Source organism: Pagrus pagrus (genome assembly GCF_965226575.1).
Source record: "Pagrus pagrus genome assembly, contig: HAP1_SCAFFOLD_52, whole genome shotgun sequence".
Taxonomy (NCBI): domain Eukaryota; kingdom Metazoa; phylum Chordata; class Actinopteri; order Spariformes; family Sparidae; genus Pagrus; species Pagrus pagrus.
Window position 1 is genome coordinate 217,640 of NW_028175411.1, and position 19,861 is coordinate 237,500.

A 19,861-nucleotide genomic window follows, 5' to 3' on the forward strand; every position below is an offset into this window, starting at 1 on the left:
TACTGTAGACATACTCAAGTAAAACACTTCAGTTAATATTCACAATGAAAAAATGATAAAGGCCACAGACCGCATTACGTCCATATTTATTGTTGTCAAGTTAATTTTTGCTGACAATTTAGTAAAAAATCCAAACCCCCACAAAGTTGATTTCACTTAAATGACATGAATTTGCCATACACATGTTGAAACTAATGTGTATGTGGAAGACTGAACAATTTCAACTTTTCAATAGTACACGTAACCTTGTAATTTGAGGAACAGCATCACATTTCAAGGTTTTACATTACATGTACATTTGTCAGTGCGCTGTAAACAAAATGCAAATACAGAGTTCTTAAATGACCTTTTTTCAAATAAACTGTTAGCAGTGATCCCAAACTAAAAAAACAATGCAATGGGAGAATCAAGTGTGAAGAACCAAACCGTAATATTGAGCTGTTTTTATGGTTTGACTTATCTGTATTTGCTATCTGTATTTTTTTTATTAAGACTCTCACAGAACAATAAATAGCTCACTGAACAGATTTAACAAAAATGCCAAAAAAAATTCACAATACTGGCTGACTTTCAAGTAAACATCAGTGGTCACAAAACATGACCTCTACACACGACCGAAGTCTCTACCCATTCTGATTGCTACTGTCATTATATCTCTGAACTCTGTGTATGTTTTCATATGTTCGACAGGAATAGTTATTGTATTTGTGCAGGCACTTACAAGTGGGAAACAAATGTGGTGACCAGGCATTTTCTCATTACAGTGGTGTTCAAATATTAGATTTATTTTAAAATCTGCCCTCTCTGATGGAAGAAGGGGCTTGTGCCTTTGTCCAGTTAACCACTGCATTACTGTTGGGACAGACAGGCTTGCGTGCTTTTGTTGATTCCAGTGCCCTTCACTTAGCAGCTCCTCTTGGGTCAGAGGCTCACACATTTTCTGGTCTTCATTCTGATCTGCATGATAAAACAAATCAGAGTATTTCATTACAATGGAGTAAAAATCCAACACTGCAAGAAGCCAACCCTATTTACCAATTTGCACGATTAATCCCAAAGGCCTATTTCAACTAACCCTACTGCATTCATTTCTATTTAATATACACTGACATAACTGAAAGATAAAAACAAAAGGTAGGAATAGTCCTAGAATAATGTAATCCAAAAGAATACCAGGTATACAGTATGAAATCTTTTGATTACATTTGTAGTGTACTATGTTGTCACCACAGGCATATGTTTCCATTCAACATTGGAGGGGACACATAAGCTTAAACAATATTCCTGCATTCTGGGAATTTTTTTTTTTCTTAAGAAACATGTATTTTGATCTATTACTTATGTCTTTGGGCTGTGGAGGGCAAAGTCCAGAAAGGCTCTAGTGAAGTTCAAAACCTGGACCATTTTGCCATAAGCATTGCCACCCGCCATTACCCACAAAATTAATGTTTCTAAAAAGGAAATCTATTGATGGTCCTTTTTGGTGGAGTGCTATAATAAGTGCCAAATGTAGGTCATGTACATGGAATCATATTCTGCTCTACTCATTTTAGGTAACAGCTGTTTGCATGGCAAATATGTATAGTACTTTAAAATGTGAGAAAGACAGGTTAAGTCAAACCTGTGTTTTCCAGGTCTTGTAGAAAGTCCTGGAGGAAGTTGATGATGGCATTTTCTCTTGCTTGCCTTGGACTTCCCTTCTCACTCAGCTCAGGCACTAGGATACTCATTATGTAATCAGCATCCGGCTGGGGGGGGGGGGGCAAAAGGGGGGGAAAAAGGAGGAGGGTTGACTACACATATAGGAACACATAGAAACTTTGAAAAAAGACCACAGGTCCACATTACATATGACTTTGTATTCTTCAAAAACAAAAAAGGTTAAGCAAAGCAATAACAGAAAGTCATAAAAAGATAATGGTATCAATCATAAAGAGATGCAGCTCTACTACTACATCCTGTAGGGTTTCTAAGCATATTATCAAGTCATAGCAGTAAAGCAAATCTGGATGATTTAATGCCCAGAATCCTTACTCTGTCATCGTCCTCTTTGGGGACAAACAGGTTTGAGCAGAGAGTTTGATGCTTCCCAATCACATCCAGAAGGTTGTAGACCTTCATCCCATTTCTAATTTGCTGAAGCATAGGAGTCAGACGCATTGTAGCATGCAGAACAATGGCTCTATTGAGAACAGGGAACAAAGTTTGTCTTGATTTGCAGAAGACCCATAAACAAAAGGGAAATACATGCTTTTTTCCACACAACTAAATTAAGACTAAGACAAGGCTGTACAAATTTATATTTTAAGTTCAAATGCTGCATTTCTAAAAACAGTAATAATACTATTCTGTTATAGTGGCTACTGATGCTGGGTGCATCAAAATGAATTATATAAAAATAAAAATTGTACTCTGGAAAATAAGTACGGACCTTATGATTCTGTCCTTTCGGTCCATCTTTAGCAAACCAGTGTAACCACAACTCACGATTTCATCTGTCAACTGTGTCAGATCAGTTGCTGCCTCCACCTAAAATTACAACAAATTTATTAACAGTATAGCAATGAAATACTGTACACTAAGAAAAGCCTTTAATGGTCTTGCACAGTTGTTCATAGCAGATGTACTCACCTTTTCTATGAGTGAGGCATATTCAAGATCATCCACATCATCTTTGGTCAGCTGCAGAGCATCAAAGTCCCCTGTTGCAAGAAACTGGTAACACCAATTTCTGAAGAAGCATGGTGCTGGGCCACCCTGAGCTAGGCTGACAGAAAACACTTCTCCTGCAGTTCTGCATGTCATCAACAAACAGTGCAGACATTGTAATTGTGACTTTTTACTTTTACTTGCATAAACTGCATAATGTAGGATAACTAGGAAACAATGCAAACCTGTAGAAACCATTTTCTAGGTCACACATAGAGTAGACAGGACTCTTTCCCTTCTTGCCACTGCCCTCAAACAATCGCCTCTCAATGCCATGCATCATTTCTAAATACAATAAATGATGACAGAAAACACCGTTCAGTAAATAAAAAAATATTGTACCTATGAACCTGATTTCAGTAGTGTTTGGTGCGAGAGATTGTCATAAAAGATACATTACCAGTCAAAAATTCTTTGCTTAATGCTCCAGTGTCGATTCCAGCTTCGCCAATGAAAGTCACATTGAGTTTGTTGACAGGGGAGCCCTTCTTCTGTCTCTGCCACTGAATTAGGCCTCTTTGGACGAGGTTGTCCCGGGTGATGCAGATCTTAAAATCTTTGCTTGCATCTACTTGGCTTGCAAGCCACTGGAGGACATCATCGTCACTATTAAAAAGCAGCAAGAAAAAAAGAAAAAAAAAGAGAGAAAAATCAATTACTTAACTTTGAATTTAATGACACCGTAGGAAAACAAATGACTGATGAAAAAAGATGGGGGTAAAAAATCACCTAGACATATCGGCCATAGATACGCTTCCCTCCCGTAGCACACAGCTGTCTGTACTGTAGTTCAACATGTCCTGTAGACTGACAAGGATCAACAAAAACACATTAAAACATTCAATTTGTATGTAATATTCAGTATAATATATCAATGTTTATGTTTCAGCACACCTGAAAAACAATGGTAAAAAGGCATTCTACTGATGTTATTTTGGACCTATGTGTCAACCTAGATGCCCATTGAGTAACCTTGCCATTACACTCTTGTGTTATCACAGCATTTCTTGTGCATTATGAAGGCTAAAATAAAGATGCAAATTATATTTAAATTAATCCCAAATCCCTGATATAGTGCATAGTAGATATATTACAAGGAGACACAGCTTTAACAAAGACAACATGTTGGGGAAATAAAATGTATGATAACATGATAGAATGGCAAACCTTTCCCCACACAGGCTTGCATGCAGAACGATTTCATCTGATGGAAAGCAGCCACAACATATAGGGCATTCCTTTCTATCCTGTAGACAACAGATATTCAAATCAATTGCACAAGGTCTCTGTCTGCAATTTTACATATCTTTCAAGATATCAGCTCAAAATCATTACCTGGCCACAATCTCTGGACTCTTTGTTAGGGTGCGCAAGTGGTGAGTTTGTGACAGAAAGAACCTCGAACTCATTCTGCCAGTCCTGTAAAGTAACAAACAGCTGTATCCATAAATACATAGGAGGAGAAATAATCAATGCTACGACATACATAGAAACAATAAAAATTTCCGGACACTTTTTTGCAAACAGTGTATTATCTCAACTGTCTATAAAAAACATCTGAGGAACTCAGAGCACTTCATGATGTTCTGAATTATTACAGTACAGGGTTTAATTCTTGCTTCGTAAAGTTCAAATGTATCATTGTTAGGAGTATAGTTTATATATAAGATATTGAGATATGTTTTATGTGTTATGAAATAGTGTTACCATCTACAAAACAATGTGATGGTATTTTACCATTTATTACACTGTGATTCCCAAATATATGTACTGTTTCGCCATATCTTCTCTGTTATATGCATTTACCTCATCATCATCATCTGCTGCAGACTCCATACAACCCTCGATGTGCAATGCTAGGATATGCAGAGGCATGTTTTCTTTGCACACTTGGCATGCAGCCTTAGGCATTTTTTGAAATTCAGTGGCATCAGATGGCAGTGGAGTAAGATCAAGGTCCTGCTGCAGTGGAACAATGTACATGGTCGTCTTCCCAGCACCCGAAACACTGCGAATCAGTCTACCTGTATACCCGTCTACATCAGGAGGAATGGCAAGCAATTTTCTTCTACCGTGGCCACCTGCAAATACAGAAAGTGAGAGAAAGAGTTCTGAATGTTGGTGTTCCTGCACCATCCAAAGGAAAGGTGTTTGAAAATGGTATGCACCTGAAGCCTTGTAGAACAACCACCCTTCCACCCCCTCCATTTTGGGATATTCTTCAATGAGAATTTTATTTACCTGAGAAATCAATAACAGAAATGGGAAAAGGCGGTTAAAAAAGGACAGTATAATAAAACGAATAAAAGTATTTATAACTAATACTTTAAATTGTTTTGTATAGTAATAGCATCACAATAACTACTGTATATTGACAAGTTTAATAGTGTGCATGCAGTTGGACTGTAATGCCAAAATTATGATTAACTTAAATTTAAAGAGTGGTTGCAATACCATTGCATGGCTCATATCATCCGTCAAAGTGAGGGACCTCTTCCCCAACCCTGCTTGGCTCAACTCCAGCTCTTCAGGTGCAGAAGGCGTGCTGGTACAGCCCTTATTCACCAAATATACATACACACTGAATGGCTTACAGACTTTCGGCTTCCCTTGAGTGGTTTGTAAGGGTGAAAAGCGGTTTTTGCCTTTCCTTTTGGTAAAGAAGCCAGGAAATGACCTGCATGTGGGAGGTTAACAGATGAAAATAAATCAACATTATGAAATATAATTTTCCATCAAATAAGTCAAACATATGATCACAAATAAATTAAACACCTGGTCATCTCCTCCTGCACTGTTTGTTTTGTTGTTTGTGCTTGTCGATTCTGTTGCTCATGTGACTGCACTGGATTCTGCTGTGCTGGGGTGTGATGCTGCTGAATATTTTGCGTTAGCACGTTTATGAGGCCTTGTGCAGCAGCAATAACACTGGCCTCTAACTCCTAAAGAAAAAGAAAAGAGACATCACAGGGCTGGAGAATTAACGCTAACTATCATTAACCACAGATTAGCTAGCCAACACCTAATAACTTAGCATTGGTTTCAGTGGACCGCTGCCAAACCAGCACAACAGCCGTTTAAAGTTAACTTTCACTCGGCCAGGGTCTTTGTGAAAAACACAACGGCAAAACATCACAGGGCTGGAGACTTAACATTAGCTACCATTTACTCAGGGTCCACATTTAACTTTCTGGCTCATCTGTCAGTGGCAGGTAAACTGAGAAAAGCAGAGCTGGTAGTCACAGCTCAGTAAGTTAGCTGCTCAGACTCTCCATGACCGCGCTGGAAACAGAGTCCGCTGGAACATTTTTATCGTCACCAGAAGCAAATTCGCGGCCCTTGTAAGAGTTATTGTGGCATACCTGCGTTGAAGCTGAGCTAGCGGCTCAAAGATGAGACTCTGTATGGTGTGTGTGTGCGTGTGCTGGGGATGTCAGTAGCTTAACTACACAGCCGAAGCCCTGCTGTTTATCATGTCAATGTTAACGTCCCAGGCTATGTTACTGTTAGCCGCTGTTGTGATGTATTATTACTTGGCAGCAACAAGTATTTACCGCCAGGCCGGTGACACATGACATTAATTTATTTTTCTGCCAAAACCGACTTTTAGCCGTGTTCGGCGCTTGGCGGGTGTTTATTTTTGATCCTGCATTAACCACAGGTTAAGTTAGCCAACACGGCTAATGTTAGAAACTTACATGTTCCAGCGGACCTCTACAAAAACAACATAACGGCCGTTAAAAGCTAACCAAACAGGCCAGGTTGCATGTGAATAAACATGTAAATAGCAGAGAAAAAAAACAGACTTACTTGCGGTTTGGAAGTTCCCGGTGGACTGGACATTTTAGCAATGCCACCATGCCAGAGGCTTCGGGCTGATGGCGGGTTGCGCACTTCTTCAGGATGCCGATATGCAAATTATATGCAAACCACGCTCTACTTGCCCCTCCCCTCAGACCCCTCCCTCTCGACGCCAAAACAGTGACAGAAAGTTGAAACTGAAAATCAGTGACACTGAAAAAATACTGACATTGTAAAAAAATCTGTCACTGAAAAAAAAGTGACATGAAGAAAAAATCTCAAGATTGTCATTGAAAAATACAAAAAATCCCAATAAAATAAAATAATAAGATTTTCAGATTTTAATTATTTTAATTAGTTTCCTTTTTCAGTGCCAATACTTGTTTCAATGCCAATACAACTGTTTTCAATACAAATGTTTCAATGCCAATGTTTCCTTTTTCAGTACTGGTTTTGTTTTCAATGCCAATTTTTTTTTTGGATGCCAAATTTTAAAGTCACCGTTCTGGCTCCATACTCTCCTCCCTTGCCCAATATATCCTTGAAGAAGAAGAGAGATATGAACAGTTAAGGTTGACATTACAACACATTACAGGTGTTTGCTGATATGAAATGTAGCTCAACAAAGCCAAAAAACTGCAACTGAGCGCACTGTTATGAATCAGAAAACTGGCATTTATACCTCCAGGGAAGGATTTGTATAGCAATCCACAGGCAGTGCAAGGTTCAATAGTGTACATGCTTTTGAGTTCTTCTTGAAAAGCAGAAGAAAACTTTTGAAGATTCACAACACCTATTGAGAAAAAAACAACACATTAATACATAATTAAAACACAGAAGGAGGCTAGTGAGGGAGGCCACCAAGACACCTATGACTACTCTGAAGGAGTTAAAAGCTTCAGCAGCTGAAATGGGAGAGACTCTGTATACAACAACTGTTGCCCGGGTTCTTCACCAGCCAAAGCTTATGGGAATACTTTTTATAGGCACTGTATATACATTTGCTTACGTTATTGTTACTTACTTTGTAGCCATCTGTAATGTGCTCTCTTCCGGAACCATTTACTTGATACAATGTCCCTAAACGTCTTGCATACAAGTGCAATCTTTGCGATGGCCATCTCCTTCCATGAGGATGACTTCCAGAAACACCTCCACAAGAAGTTCATCAGAAAGCTGTGCAGACAAATTCAAATAAAATTTTAAAAATTACTGCACCAAAACTTTACTTGAGTATTTATCCAAATTAGAACACTGATGTACTTTGTACCTTTTGGCATATATGTGGATGTGTTGGGTTGCACAAAATGTCAGTGAATGATGATGATCGCTTATGACTGGTAATTACTATGCAAGTAAAAATTGTAGTTATCATTGAATAATAAAGTACCTCCTCAAAGTGCGTTGTGTGAGGCCCTCCTGTTGTCTGCACACATTTGGCACCTGGGGCAGTTCCACTTTCCAACCTGCCAAGTCATGGAAAAGGCATTAAGTTTATTTGTGGAAGCTTGAATATGTAACTGCAGCACTTGAACTCTTTCGTGATTAGTTGAAAAACAGTGGTGTGATGATACACCCAGCTCATGACAGAGACACTACATGATTTTGGGTTCACGAGAATGAGACGTTTTTTGAACACTATTTGCAAAGACAACTTCAATGATGAAATATGTGACTGGAAAAATAGTGTTTGCACAAAATGCAAAACAATGCTGATCCATCGTGAAATGTTTTAAATAGTTCTTATCTTGTAATGAACGTCATTTCAGTTCTAGTGTGTGACCTTGTTACTGAACTCCTTTCCATAAATTCAAATGAGAAATTAATAGATAATAATAATAATAATAATAATAATAATAATAATAATAATAATAATAGTCTCTCAATACTTAAAGTGCAAACACAGACTGACACATTTTTTGTTCAAGCGTGATAAAGACAGCTGGCTACAACTACAACGACAATTTGCGTAAATTGTCGGTCACAGTAGCAACACCATGGTTTAGCATCTGAAGCTCGCAGTCACTCGCAGATGCTTGTAAAACTTCGGCTATGCTATCTGTGGGTGTCTTTGCATAGTGCTCGTGTTAGCCGCAGTGTACGGCACTATTTTGTAGTATTAGTGCTTATAATAGTGCTTACATGTTGTTCCCGTCTTGTCTGTCACCGTGTGCCGCTTATTGCTTCCACCAAGCACTCTAAATGTTGCCAGTTGAACGTCAGACTCCGTTATACGAGCTGCCGCTCTGCATTTGTTCTGTAGCTACTCATATCGCGAGACAGCTTTTAACCTCCACGAAAAATAGTTTAACGATTTTATATCGCGAGATCTCGTGGTACGGGATGATTGTTGATCACTATACTAATTTGTGACATTTGTGATGCTGCAATAATGTCATTGCTTAATGTATTAGAAAATGACATAGACTTTATTTTCTTCAAAATTGCTCTAGGGGCTTCTGTTAGAAATTCAAAATGTTTTTTATTTTGAGATGTGTATTTTTGTGCCATTTTTAGACGTTCTGTTGTTTTAAAAAAATATATTGACACTTTTACACAGTAAATGTTTTTATACAAAAATGGACTACTGTTATCAAATATCCACTTGATTTGACAAATTTGGATGGGTAACGCTACATAAATAGAAGACAGACTTGAAATATTGCCCTATGCTTTACCACTCACCTAACCCTAACCCTAACCCTAACCCTGACTTGCAAATACTGTTTCTAAATGTTAATACATTACCATTCCATCTTGTTCCACAAAAAGGTGGTACTTAGCAGAATACATTCTGCTTCATACCGGCAGATGCTGAACCGCTGTGTTAGCCACTCGATGACTACCTGGAACAATTTTTTATTTTATTTGTCATTGTGGTTTTATTGTCACAATTCATTTAATCCCCCGGGCAAGAAATAATTAACTTTTTATTTGTCTAACTTGGATACAAAAAATTATGTTGTACTTACCTCTGGCAAAATGACCTCAATTAAGTAGGCATCTCTTTCAGCAACAGCCACTTGTTTGGCAACAAGCCCTTCTAACCTGACAATGAGTTCTCCTGTCTGAAATATTGATAATGACAACATTAATATTTGCCTTTATTTTCATATTGTATGCGTTTCATACGTAGAGACACCATGAACTATTTTTTTCATTTGTAAGGTGTTTATTAATATATTAGCATTACATGCATGTATAATCTTTACCTTTATGTCGTCAAAAACAGACAAGTGGTCAGCATAGAATGCTTTCAGTGTTGGGTCTTATCCTGTGTTCCTGAACAGGTACATTCTGTTTGACAGAATGCGACCTGACAGAAGATCTATCTCCAAACACTGAGAATACAAAATAGTTTAATCAGTCCAAATACCTTTAAAAAGCAACATGTCAGGTTTGAAAAAGGATGTCATTATTCTTTCAAACCAAACCCCAAACCCAAAAAGGGAAATCTGTCAGTAATACCTTGATCTCTTTGTCAGTCAAAATGCTGTCTGCCTGGGTGGATTCCACAATATCTTTATCCCTGCAAGAAGTAAAAGCATGAACTATGAGGTCGGCTTGTAATTGCAATATAGCAAAGACATGTATTTGAGAAAATGTTCCTAATTGACTTTTGAGCTGGAGGACAACACTTAAAAACATTGTAATTTCTTTGAAAGTCAGCTTGCTAAAGTACCGTACTACTAGCACAATTTAAAAACATCACTGTTCAACAAATTATGGTCATATTTCATACAGTAATGACAGAACGATAAAATTACAGCAAATTATTTGAGATATTTTATTAGGTTTTTTTTATTTATTTAATTTTTTTTTTTAGGTTATTTAATGGAACATGAGCATGTGTCATATACTTACAGATATGTAGTCATGTCGCGATCACAACCACAATGGAACTCTCTGGTGGTCCAGTCTCCTTGCACACCTGCGCATTCAAAATGTATCCAACCTCCACAGCTTTTACACTCGAGCCAAGAAAAGTTTTTCACTTGACTGTGGAGTGTTCTACAAGACAAATCGAAACAGTCTATCAGCTTATTCGACTATATTTATCTTAAAACTGTAGACACCTTTATTATGCTCTACTTTTGTATCAAACACCTGGCATTAATCATTACACAAATGCTGCGTATTGCTGTTCAATTTCTTTCTTCAATACCTCTTTGAGCCAGTTACCCGCTGAAACACGCAGGCTTGTTTTTCCCAGGCTAAGCAATGACAGTTGGAGTCGCTTGCTTTTTTTTCCTGTTGCTGAATCCTGTCCTCCTCAAATTTTATTTTTTCCAGGTCTTCTTTGGTGAGTGGGAAAGTCTGTGTGAATGACAAAAAATAAAAAAATAAAAACATAAATAACATTACTCTGAATTCTCTTTGAGTAAACATTGGCTTTAAGCGAAAAGTTTAATATATCTGACCTGAACACTCAGGCCTTTTATCATCTCAGCCGCATTGTGTCTTCTTAGAGTTCGACACTGGTTGAGGGAGAGATCGTCATTGCTGACATCTCTGTTTTGGACCTCATTCTCAGCTGCCTTTTTTTGGGATAAAAACATAGTCACAAATGGCATACAAAACAGTTATTTCTTGTTGTCATCCTGTTTGTGTGTTTTACAAATGATGACAGCTCCTACAAAGCTGAAACAGTTTACTTACCGAGCACACAAAGATCCCACAGTTATCATGGTCTCTCAGCCTCCACTGCTTTGGGAATGTGACCTTCCATCCCTTGAGACCTCCGTGGTTTCTGAAGACATTACTTTGATAACAAAACATAAGGGGTCACATTTCTATGACAGTAATTCCCTTGCCTAAATTTTTGAACCACCCTCTGAATTTTGTGTCTTCACTTCTCACCTCAGAAGAGCCATGTCGTCATCTGTCATTGTTGTTTGAATCCTCAAAGAATCGTACAATCTCAATTCTTTGTTTGAGAAGTCTAGTACCTAAGTCATAAAGATACCAGAAGCACATATATCTGCAGTTACATCTTTTGTTTTGTCTTACAGAGAAAAAGTAATGCTTTTGATAGCCACAGTGATAACTTTCTAACCAAGTTATCGGTGCATTTATACATTTATATATTGTCCATCAGTCTCTGTCTTATCACACCATTAAGGCTATACAAAATAACATATCAATTATACAGTACATCATTACAAATGTTCTTACCTAATGTTCTATGACTTTTTTATTGCAGCATGTCCACTGTGTGAGACCTATATTTATATGCTGGACTTGAGTAAATATGATTGTCTTCTTAAAAGATAAAAATGCATATTTACATGTCAAATATGAGCTCAACTACCATGGGGGAATGCAAAACTCCCCTTTAGTAACTGATAAAATGTCTCACATTACACTTATTATTTGTGTTATTTATTAATATAAGTGTTAAACATTTCTTGCATAGTATTTCAAATATAGCATCATATGTTTATTGCATTCTTCATTCTGAATGCATGTTTGGGTGATAACTTTTATACTACTTTGGCTACTGTTTACCTGCTGTTCACTTTAATTCTTGAAGTAAAATTACACACAAATTTAACATGTTGCTAACACTTTGCTGCAGCAAACATGGTCCAAGCATCTCTTTTGAATAATTATAGTGATATACATGTGTTTAACATCATTTTTATGACATGGTTGATGTGCTGTCATGTTGGCCTACCCAAAGGATAAAGTGGTTTCCAGTCTCAGGAGTGCTGTGACCCACAAGCCTTGGCAGAAATATTCGGTCTGCAGTCTAGTGCAGTGGAGACAATAGCGATTTCAGTATTAAATGTCCATGTTAAAAAGACAGATTGTAAAGACATACATCTTTCAAGAATGGCAAACCCACCTTTAAGTGTTTGACAGTTTTGTCCTGGACATGGCCATTTCTTATCCAGTCCCGACTCCACAGAATGTTGTCAAAGTGAGCCAAACTCACAGACTGTGCAGTGGGGATAAAGATTTATAAGTGTTACTGTCTCCTACCTTTACTGAGGATGTTGTGTTTGTTCAGAATTGACAAAAGCATACACACAAGTACTTCATATTACCTTACTGCAGGCCCGTGTAATCTGTGCCACTCTGAAATTGACAGCCTGAATAAAAAAGATGGTGATATCAGTTTTTGCAGGATTTAGCACATAAAAATTGTCACCACACACTTGAGTGCACACTGACATGAGCCACAGCATTTATCTTTAGTCAGACTGCATGTCTGACTGTAAACATATACGTCTTAATAGATTTAATAATGTTAACAGTACTGTCATACTCACATCATCTGTCAGCCACGGCATCGTCCATGAGGTGTCGTCCAGTAAATCCAGAGGGCAAACACTCTTAATGTCTTTTATTGAAATCTGGAACTTTCTCCCGATTTTAGTCAAAACTTGATTTTCGTCCCGAGATCCAGTTAGAAGACTTTTCAAAGTGCTCTACAAACAGCAGTGTTTTCTATTAGCTTATACAATTCATAATCATTATGGAAGTACAAAATGAGAAAAGTTATGTTCACATTGTACGATTTTCAAACTGTTTTTATGTGAAAAACATCAGATGCAGCTACTAACCTTGTCCTCTTCAGATATGCTGTAGTTGCTGGCCTGAAAAGTGATGTCTTGGACCTTGTCTGCTGGAACAGCAATAGGTGGCGGTGGAAGTGGCAGTGTCCCACTGTGGTGGAAGTGGCAGTGTCCCATATATTATTATTTGGTCTTTACACATGTATAAAGGCACTATTCCTTAACAGCGGTGTTATTTATAATGTAAGGGTGTATTGCATGTCCTCGGTTGTTAAATAATGGAAGAGCAATGCAATAGGTTGCATCCTGTGTGCTGTGATCACAGAAATACAGAATTTTAGTTTTTCACTGTCATAGTTGTGCGGGTGGTTCATAGTGTCACAATGTTTTTTATAATACAACTCCTATATTTCTACTCCCATATACTAAACACACCACTTGAGTCTCCAGCTGGTCCAGAATGCTGCAGCACGTGTACTGACAGGAACTAAGAAAAGAGATCATATTACTCCTGTATTGGCCTCTCTGCACTGGCTCCCTGTGAAATCAAGAATAGAGTTTAAAATCCTTCTCCTCACTTACAAAGCTGTTAATGGTCAGGCACCATCATATCTCCAGGAGCTCATACTACCCTATTACCCAACTAGAGCATTGCGCTCCCAGAACGCAAGCTTACTTGTAGTTCCTAAAGTCTCCAAAAGCAGAATGGGAGCCAGAGCCTTCAGTTATCAAGCTCCTCTTCTGTGGAACCATCTTCCTGTTTTGGTCCGGAAGGCAGACACCCTCTCTACCTTTAAGAGTAGACTTAAGACCTTCCTTTTCGATAGAGCTTATAGTTAGGGCTGGCCCAGGCCTGTCTTGGACCAGCTCTTAGTTATGCTGCTATAGGCCTAGTCCGGGGGACAAATGACACACTGAGCTTCTCTCTCCTCCTCTCCTCTCCATCTGTATACATTATGCCTGTATACATGCCCCATCTCTGCATGTCACTGACTTCACTTCTTCCCCGGAGTCCTTGTGCTCTCTAGTCCTACAGGCTCCCATGGATCCTGGCCGCGCCCGGTTCGTGGATCGTGGATGCGCCTACTGCTATGGCCCTGCCTGATTATGGATGCGCCTACTGCCATGGCCCTGCCTGACACCCACCACTACTGTCGCTAATATTAGTCATATCTCTGTTACATACGTTCCACTACTATTATTGTAATGCAATACTACATACTATCCTTACCGTTAACCACTACTACTGTTATCACTAGTAATCACATTTCCATGTGCATTTCATTGTTGTTGCTGTGATGCCTCTTTATGTGCTTTCATTCCTGTCAACCATCCATTATAATTGTATACATCGTGATCTCGTTGATCTGCTCTGTACATGCGACATCTATTGCACGTCTGTCCGTCCTGGGAAAGGGATCTCTCCTCTGTGGCTCTTCCTGAGGTTTCTTCCGCATTTTTTTTTTCCCCTGTTAAAAGGGCTTTTTTTTGGGGCAAGTTTTTCCTCACTCGAATCGAGGGTCGAAGGACAGAGGGTGTCGTCTCTGTACAGATTGTAAAGCCCTCTGAGGCAAACTGTGATTTGTGAATTTGGGCTATACAAATAAAATTTGATTTGATTTGATTTGACCACTGTTGAAAACATGTAAACAAACCTGAAGACCTGAAGACCAGTGTGCCCAGCGGACCCAATGTCAGGGGCACGGATGACAGTTTTCTGATGTCATCAAGGAATTTGTTGTTAATGCAGCAGTTGTGCATCTCCAACAAAATCCTCACTGTCTGCTTGAAATGTACCTCGTTCATTTGGGTGAGCGAGTACCTGGTAGCTGCTAACTCGCGATTCAGCTGTTCTGCTACAGATGAATTTATTTTGGAGCGTAAATTGGGGCACAAGTTCAAACTCCTTAAACTTTCCTCTGGTCTCTTCTGGTGGAAACGGTCGTACAATGCGTACCTCTCAGTGGTTTTGGTAACTGGATGGGGCAGTATCCATCGGTCATCGTTTTTTGTTGGTGGTTGTAAGGGGGAATGTGTACTGAGGTTTTTTACCCAGGCCATTTCAATTTGGAGTTTCTTTTCTGCTGCACTTGCCAAATTGTCTGTGGTTGGTGGACACAATCGCCCTGCTTCGATTGTTCATGTGTCTGGCAACTTGGCCAGACACATCTGAGATATAGCATGTTGGGAATGCTTTAAAACTAAGCAAACCATCAACATGGTCCCTAGCGGACTCAGTCCAGAACAAAAAGTTCAAATAGTAGACCACTCCATGAGGGCAAGAGAAATGCAGTACTCCACCTGTAAATAATAAAAGAAAGCATAAACATAGAAAAAAAGACCAACGACACATAATCATTTTAAAGACATCTCATTTTGAAGTCTAACCTCCAGTCTTTTGCAGCTTCAAGAAAAGCTTTGGGTACACTTCCTTGAAGTTGACGAGCTCCTCCAATCTGTTCACGAGGTCAGTGACAGATCCCTCATCACTGACACCAAGTGCATTACAGGCCTCTTGCAGGTCTTTCTTTAGAGGCTGTGGGTGTTTTGGACAGTAGTAGTTTTTTTGTATTACATTGTTTAGACAATATAAATGACGAAAATAACTACTGACATTTTCAATATAACACACCTTCTTCAATTCAAGCAGGGACAGAATCGTGTCTTCATCCAACTGCTTTGCTGGCACTTTTGAATCTTCTTTTCTTTTTTTCATGCCTTTCTTTGCCTCTGTTTTTGGCAGCATGTCCCCCTTTCTAACATCCTCCCCCATCCAAGGAGCCAATGTTGAGTATGATGTCTTGGTCTCATATGGGTTTCTAGTTGATGTACCTGGGGATATTTTTAAATGATAAAAATAACTTTCATTAACATTAACAACATACTCTATGTAATTTATAGATATGCAGGCCTGTGTACTGCGTGTGATATGTATGTCCAATTATACTGTTTTCCGGTTACTCTGAATAACGTGTTTTTTCTTTAGCTCACTCACAGTCCTGGCTACCTTGACAAAACTTAAAATGCACAATAAGTGACTTTAAATGAGGGAAAACATACAAATCCCCTCAAAGAAATAACAACACAGAAGACAGCACCTTGGTCCCAAAAATAAAATGTAAATCAGTACATGTGCAGTAAGCCAACAGAAAAGTCCTATATTCATTACTACAAAATATGAAATTGGGCTGATTTTAAATGAGCATTTCTAGCAAAAAGTGTACTGGAAGCATTCATGATCGTTGTTGTGGACTGATGGCTGTGATCTGTATGCACTTTTTATATCAAATGAATTATGTGAATAACAGTTTACTCTGGACAGAACTCACTTAAGGGTATACTCCCTCTTGTGGCATAAGCGAGCAACAATGTGGTAAACTTTTATAACAGGTATGTATAGTCCTGTCCAGCTTTGATTATAATTTTGGCCACAGGCAAGTGATGAGAGATCAGTGTGAATTTTCTCTACAGGCCATTCAATTCTTTTGGATGCATACTTAGAAGAAAAATGAGGGTTGTGAGTGATAAAAAAAATTTAGTCTTATTCTACCAAATTCTATTGTATTTTGTGAAAACGCGAGGATATCTCCCTTTTTCAAATTAGATGACAAACCATAATTAAAAGAACACTCTTTTTTCCAGTTTTCGTTTCAGAATAGGCAATTGATTGATATGAAGGTACACAGATAAGCTAATAATTACCTCACAAAAGTTCACTTGTAGCTTATAAAAACAAATCAAAGTTATGCCAAAAGTGTTTTCAATTTTCCGTACAAGAACAATGTAAATCAAATGTTAACAGTTTCTGTTTGACAAACCCATCCCCTTTCCTTGAGCCATTTTTGTCTTGTCATGTAAATGTGGTTATGGGGCCTAGGATAGGAACTTTAAATGTCTAATGCAATAAACTAACCTGATATAAACCCCTCGGCGATCATTTACTGTCTAGCTGTTCCCATGCGCTGTTGATGTTGATGCTGAGGTCTTCTTCTGTGAGAACCTCTGGATCAGGCCTCTTCTAATGTAGAGACTGCAAAAAGTCATCATATTAGCAACAGCAGTGTAGAATGATATAAACAATAGCTGTTATTGATAATTAGCATAATTGCAAACAACACTAAGTTTAGTTAGATGTTCATGTATACACTGCAGGCTCACCTGGTATGTCAAAGGCTACCTTCCAGTTTGCATCTGCGATAACAACTGGAGGGCAGTCCCCACACTGGTAACAACTGAACATGAATCTGAAGTCTGTCAATGACAGAAAGTGGTGAAAAGCTCTTCGAACAGTTTGGTGGTGGAAACGGTTGTCATTGAAGAATGACAGGGTTGACGGCATGCGACCAGGAGCGGTTTTGTTCTGAGAAATGCATAAAAACCTGAGTCAAAAAAATACATCCAATTGCTGTTGTCACACACAACAGTCCTGAGACATAACTTTTCTGTTACCAATAACCTCAACGACTACTTAAAATAGAGAGTTAGTACATTTAATGATGTCATAACACGTAAAGCATTATATAGTGTCTAATTTCAATGAAAAGTAGCTTAAAATAAAGAACAAAGGCCCCTGGCAGTAGTTCATCATTATTTGCATGACAGATGACGTTCAATAAAGATTTTCACTCTAAACATTAACACTTACGGTCAATGCAGAAAGCAGAAGTTCACATAACGGGAGGGTCAGGAAGACACGGTCATTGAAATTGTGGAACCCAGACTTGTAGTCCTGAAAACGCACATGGTTCTTGCATAGGGGACACTGCTTGATGGCCACGGAGATACCTGTAGATCATTTAGGGCCAAATGAAAACAAGATGACAAACAAACACAGATGAAGACTTAATATGTACAGTATGTGTAACATAATGACTGATAGACAGACAGACAGACAGACAGTCAGAAAGGACAGACAGAAACAGATGCATGTTTTTTAAACTATCAACATCACTTGCTTTTTTTAATGTATGTGTAGCCATAAACAGTTGCCTGAGTGGTAATAATGTTGTAGGGCAGTAGATCTGGTGGTGTGGGTCCCGGACAATATGGGCAAGTGGTCTCTTCTGGAAAGAAAACATTGGGGGGATCCTTCTCTTTACTTCTGAGATCCACTGGTAGCTCCTGGAGTGGTGGGATTTTCTTTTTAGTATACAAATAGTTGGTCATTTGACATACATTTCTGTCATTTTCGGCATACGCTGAAATTTCAGCTTCCAACATGTGTATTTCTGTTTCCAGATCGTCTATGTCATTTATCAGGATGTCTGAATTAGGCAGGAGAAGATCTGGGGATTCCTGAAAGATCCACCACATTGCCAGCATGCGGTGGAGACAACAATGTGATTTCCCAGTCCCTCTACACTGGCAGTTCCACTTACCAGACACTGAGTCAAAGGTTACTCTAGTGCGCCCACATTTGCACCAGTTATCCATCTGGCCAGTGTATATAGAGAAGAACACCCATCTTTTGGAGTATCCCATGTCACCATAAAAGAGGGGGTATACTGTGTCCACTACATTTTCTAAGGCAGCTTTATGCATGCTCTCACACTGGTCAGACCACTCCTGTGATATTAATCCCTTGTCTTTCATTGCCTGCAATGACTGGAAGGTCAGGCTGGCAGGTGGGCTACAGTTGTTAGAAAAAAAAAAGCGTCGTAACCGCCATTACGCGTTTTTTCGATGGCACCATTTCTAAAAATGTTGAGGGGCCACAACAATACAACTGACCACCTATTTTAAGGCTTTTATGAAAAAGTGAACGGTTCACCTCAACTTATTGTAACGTATTATAATTCCAACTCGAACACAGCAACTGCAACTTGGCTGTAAACTTCGGTAATGGCTTCACGTAAGCTTGCTTGTAGAATTATGACAAGGTGATTCGGACTTTTTCAGTTAGAGTAATTCCATTGCCAGTCTAGCATACTACTTAAATATTGTAAGGAATACTGTAAAATCATGGAAACCACTTTTTTTTTTCCTTGTGAGAGCTTGTATGCGAGCAAAACTTACCAGCTATGTCTTCAAGTCATCAGGTAAACACTGTCTCTGGTATCAAAGAGTGGTAGACGTACTGACCTCACGCAACACACTTGAACTATGGGTAATGGCTTAGCGCTGATCTACTTTGCTATAGCCTACATAGCCTATGATTCATATCGTTTGTGGTATGACGTAAGGCAATTGATATTGGGGGTTGTATAGAGGCGGTGGATGAGCTGTATACACTACCCAGCAAGCAACTTTCTGTGTAATAAACATGTAATAGCCGTCAATTGCAAACCTGATGACTAGGCTAGAACAAGGCTAAATTTGGGTATGAGGATGTTGATTAAATCTTCACATATAGACCACATTTCACCAGTATTTGCAATACTGGCTTAGATGTGAGAAATTTGAAAAATGAGGATAAGATCTAATTTGCACATTTTAAAGGATAAAAGGTTTGTTTATGGCACAAAAGAAAGAGAAAGTTGCATAAAGCAGCCCCTTTGGATCAGCGGTCTCGTGCTTAGTATTCTCCTGGGCGGGTGGTCACGCTATCTAGTACGCCACTGAGTCGAGAATGGAAAGCATTGTACAATTCTTTCACTCGTGTATTTTGCTTCGCAAGTACGGTCTCTGGCAATAAGTGCTCGTGTTTACAGTGTCTGCGCCTGCGCTTTCCAGCAGGAAGCACAATTGTTGTTTTACATTAATGTATGAAAATACTACCATGATCTCAGGGAAATGTGTGCTGAAGCAGGAGTGGTATATGTAACTATTATATATATATACATACATCTCTAGTTTCTGACACGATTGAGGTCATTCAACATCTCCCGGAC

At 38.8% G+C, this 19,861-nt stretch overlaps 2 protein-coding genes and 1 long non-coding RNA gene across 4 annotated transcripts; all 3 read right to left on the reverse strand.

Annotated features, from left to right (window-relative positions):
* Positions 1-122: 122 nt before the first annotated feature.
* LOC311253846 (uncharacterized protein) lies at positions 123-9,560 on the reverse strand. Of its 2 annotated transcripts, none has more exons than XM_084384321.1 (19): positions 9,483-9,560; positions 7,901-7,976; positions 7,535-7,686; positions 7,193-7,303; positions 6,520-7,050; positions 5,485-5,651; positions 5,164-5,386; positions 4,878-4,950; positions 4,516-4,790; positions 4,045-4,128; positions 3,877-3,956; positions 3,439-3,516; positions 3,110-3,315; positions 2,895-2,994; positions 2,632-2,794; positions 2,432-2,529; positions 2,035-2,182; positions 1,622-1,748; positions 123-957 (listed from the first exon to the last, which is right to left on the reverse strand). In XM_084384321.1, the coding sequence occupies exons 5-19, from the start codon at positions 6,550-6,552 to the stop codon at positions 605-607; spliced, it is 2,208 nt and encodes a 735-aa protein (XP_084240447.1). In that variant the 5' UTR covers positions 6,553-7,050; positions 7,193-7,303; positions 7,535-7,686; positions 7,901-7,976; positions 9,483-9,560; the 3' UTR covers positions 123-604. The 2 variants fall into 2 exon arrangements, with proteins under 2 accessions (XP_084240447.1, XP_084240446.1); XM_084384320.1 differs by lacking the exon at positions 9,483-9,560 and adding an exon at positions 9,259-9,449.
* Positions 9,561-9,765: 205 nt separating this feature from the next.
* On the reverse strand, positions 9,766-13,167 carry LOC311253838 (uncharacterized protein). The gene is made up of 12 exons (XM_084384316.1): positions 13,080-13,167; positions 12,786-12,944; positions 12,561-12,605; positions 12,359-12,451; positions 12,188-12,262; positions 11,371-11,459; positions 11,170-11,272; positions 10,932-11,048; positions 10,676-10,827; positions 10,375-10,521; positions 9,979-10,039; positions 9,766-9,851 (listed from the first exon to the last, which is right to left on the reverse strand). Exons 2-12 carry the CDS (start codon positions 12,804-12,806, stop codon positions 9,780-9,782), a joined length of 975 nt encoding a protein of 324 aa, XP_084240442.1. The 5' UTR covers positions 12,807-12,944; positions 13,080-13,167; the 3' UTR covers positions 9,766-9,779.
* Positions 13,168-14,674: 1,507 nt separating this feature from the next.
* On the reverse strand, positions 14,675-18,653 carry LOC311253840. The gene is made up of 6 exons (XR_014621959.1): positions 17,677-18,653; positions 17,190-17,391; positions 16,945-17,061; positions 15,664-15,863; positions 15,420-15,567; positions 14,675-15,332 (listed from the first exon to the last, which is right to left on the reverse strand). It is a non-coding gene; the product is annotated as an uncharacterized lncRNA (long non-coding RNA).
* Positions 18,654-19,861: the final 1,208 nt, after the last annotated feature.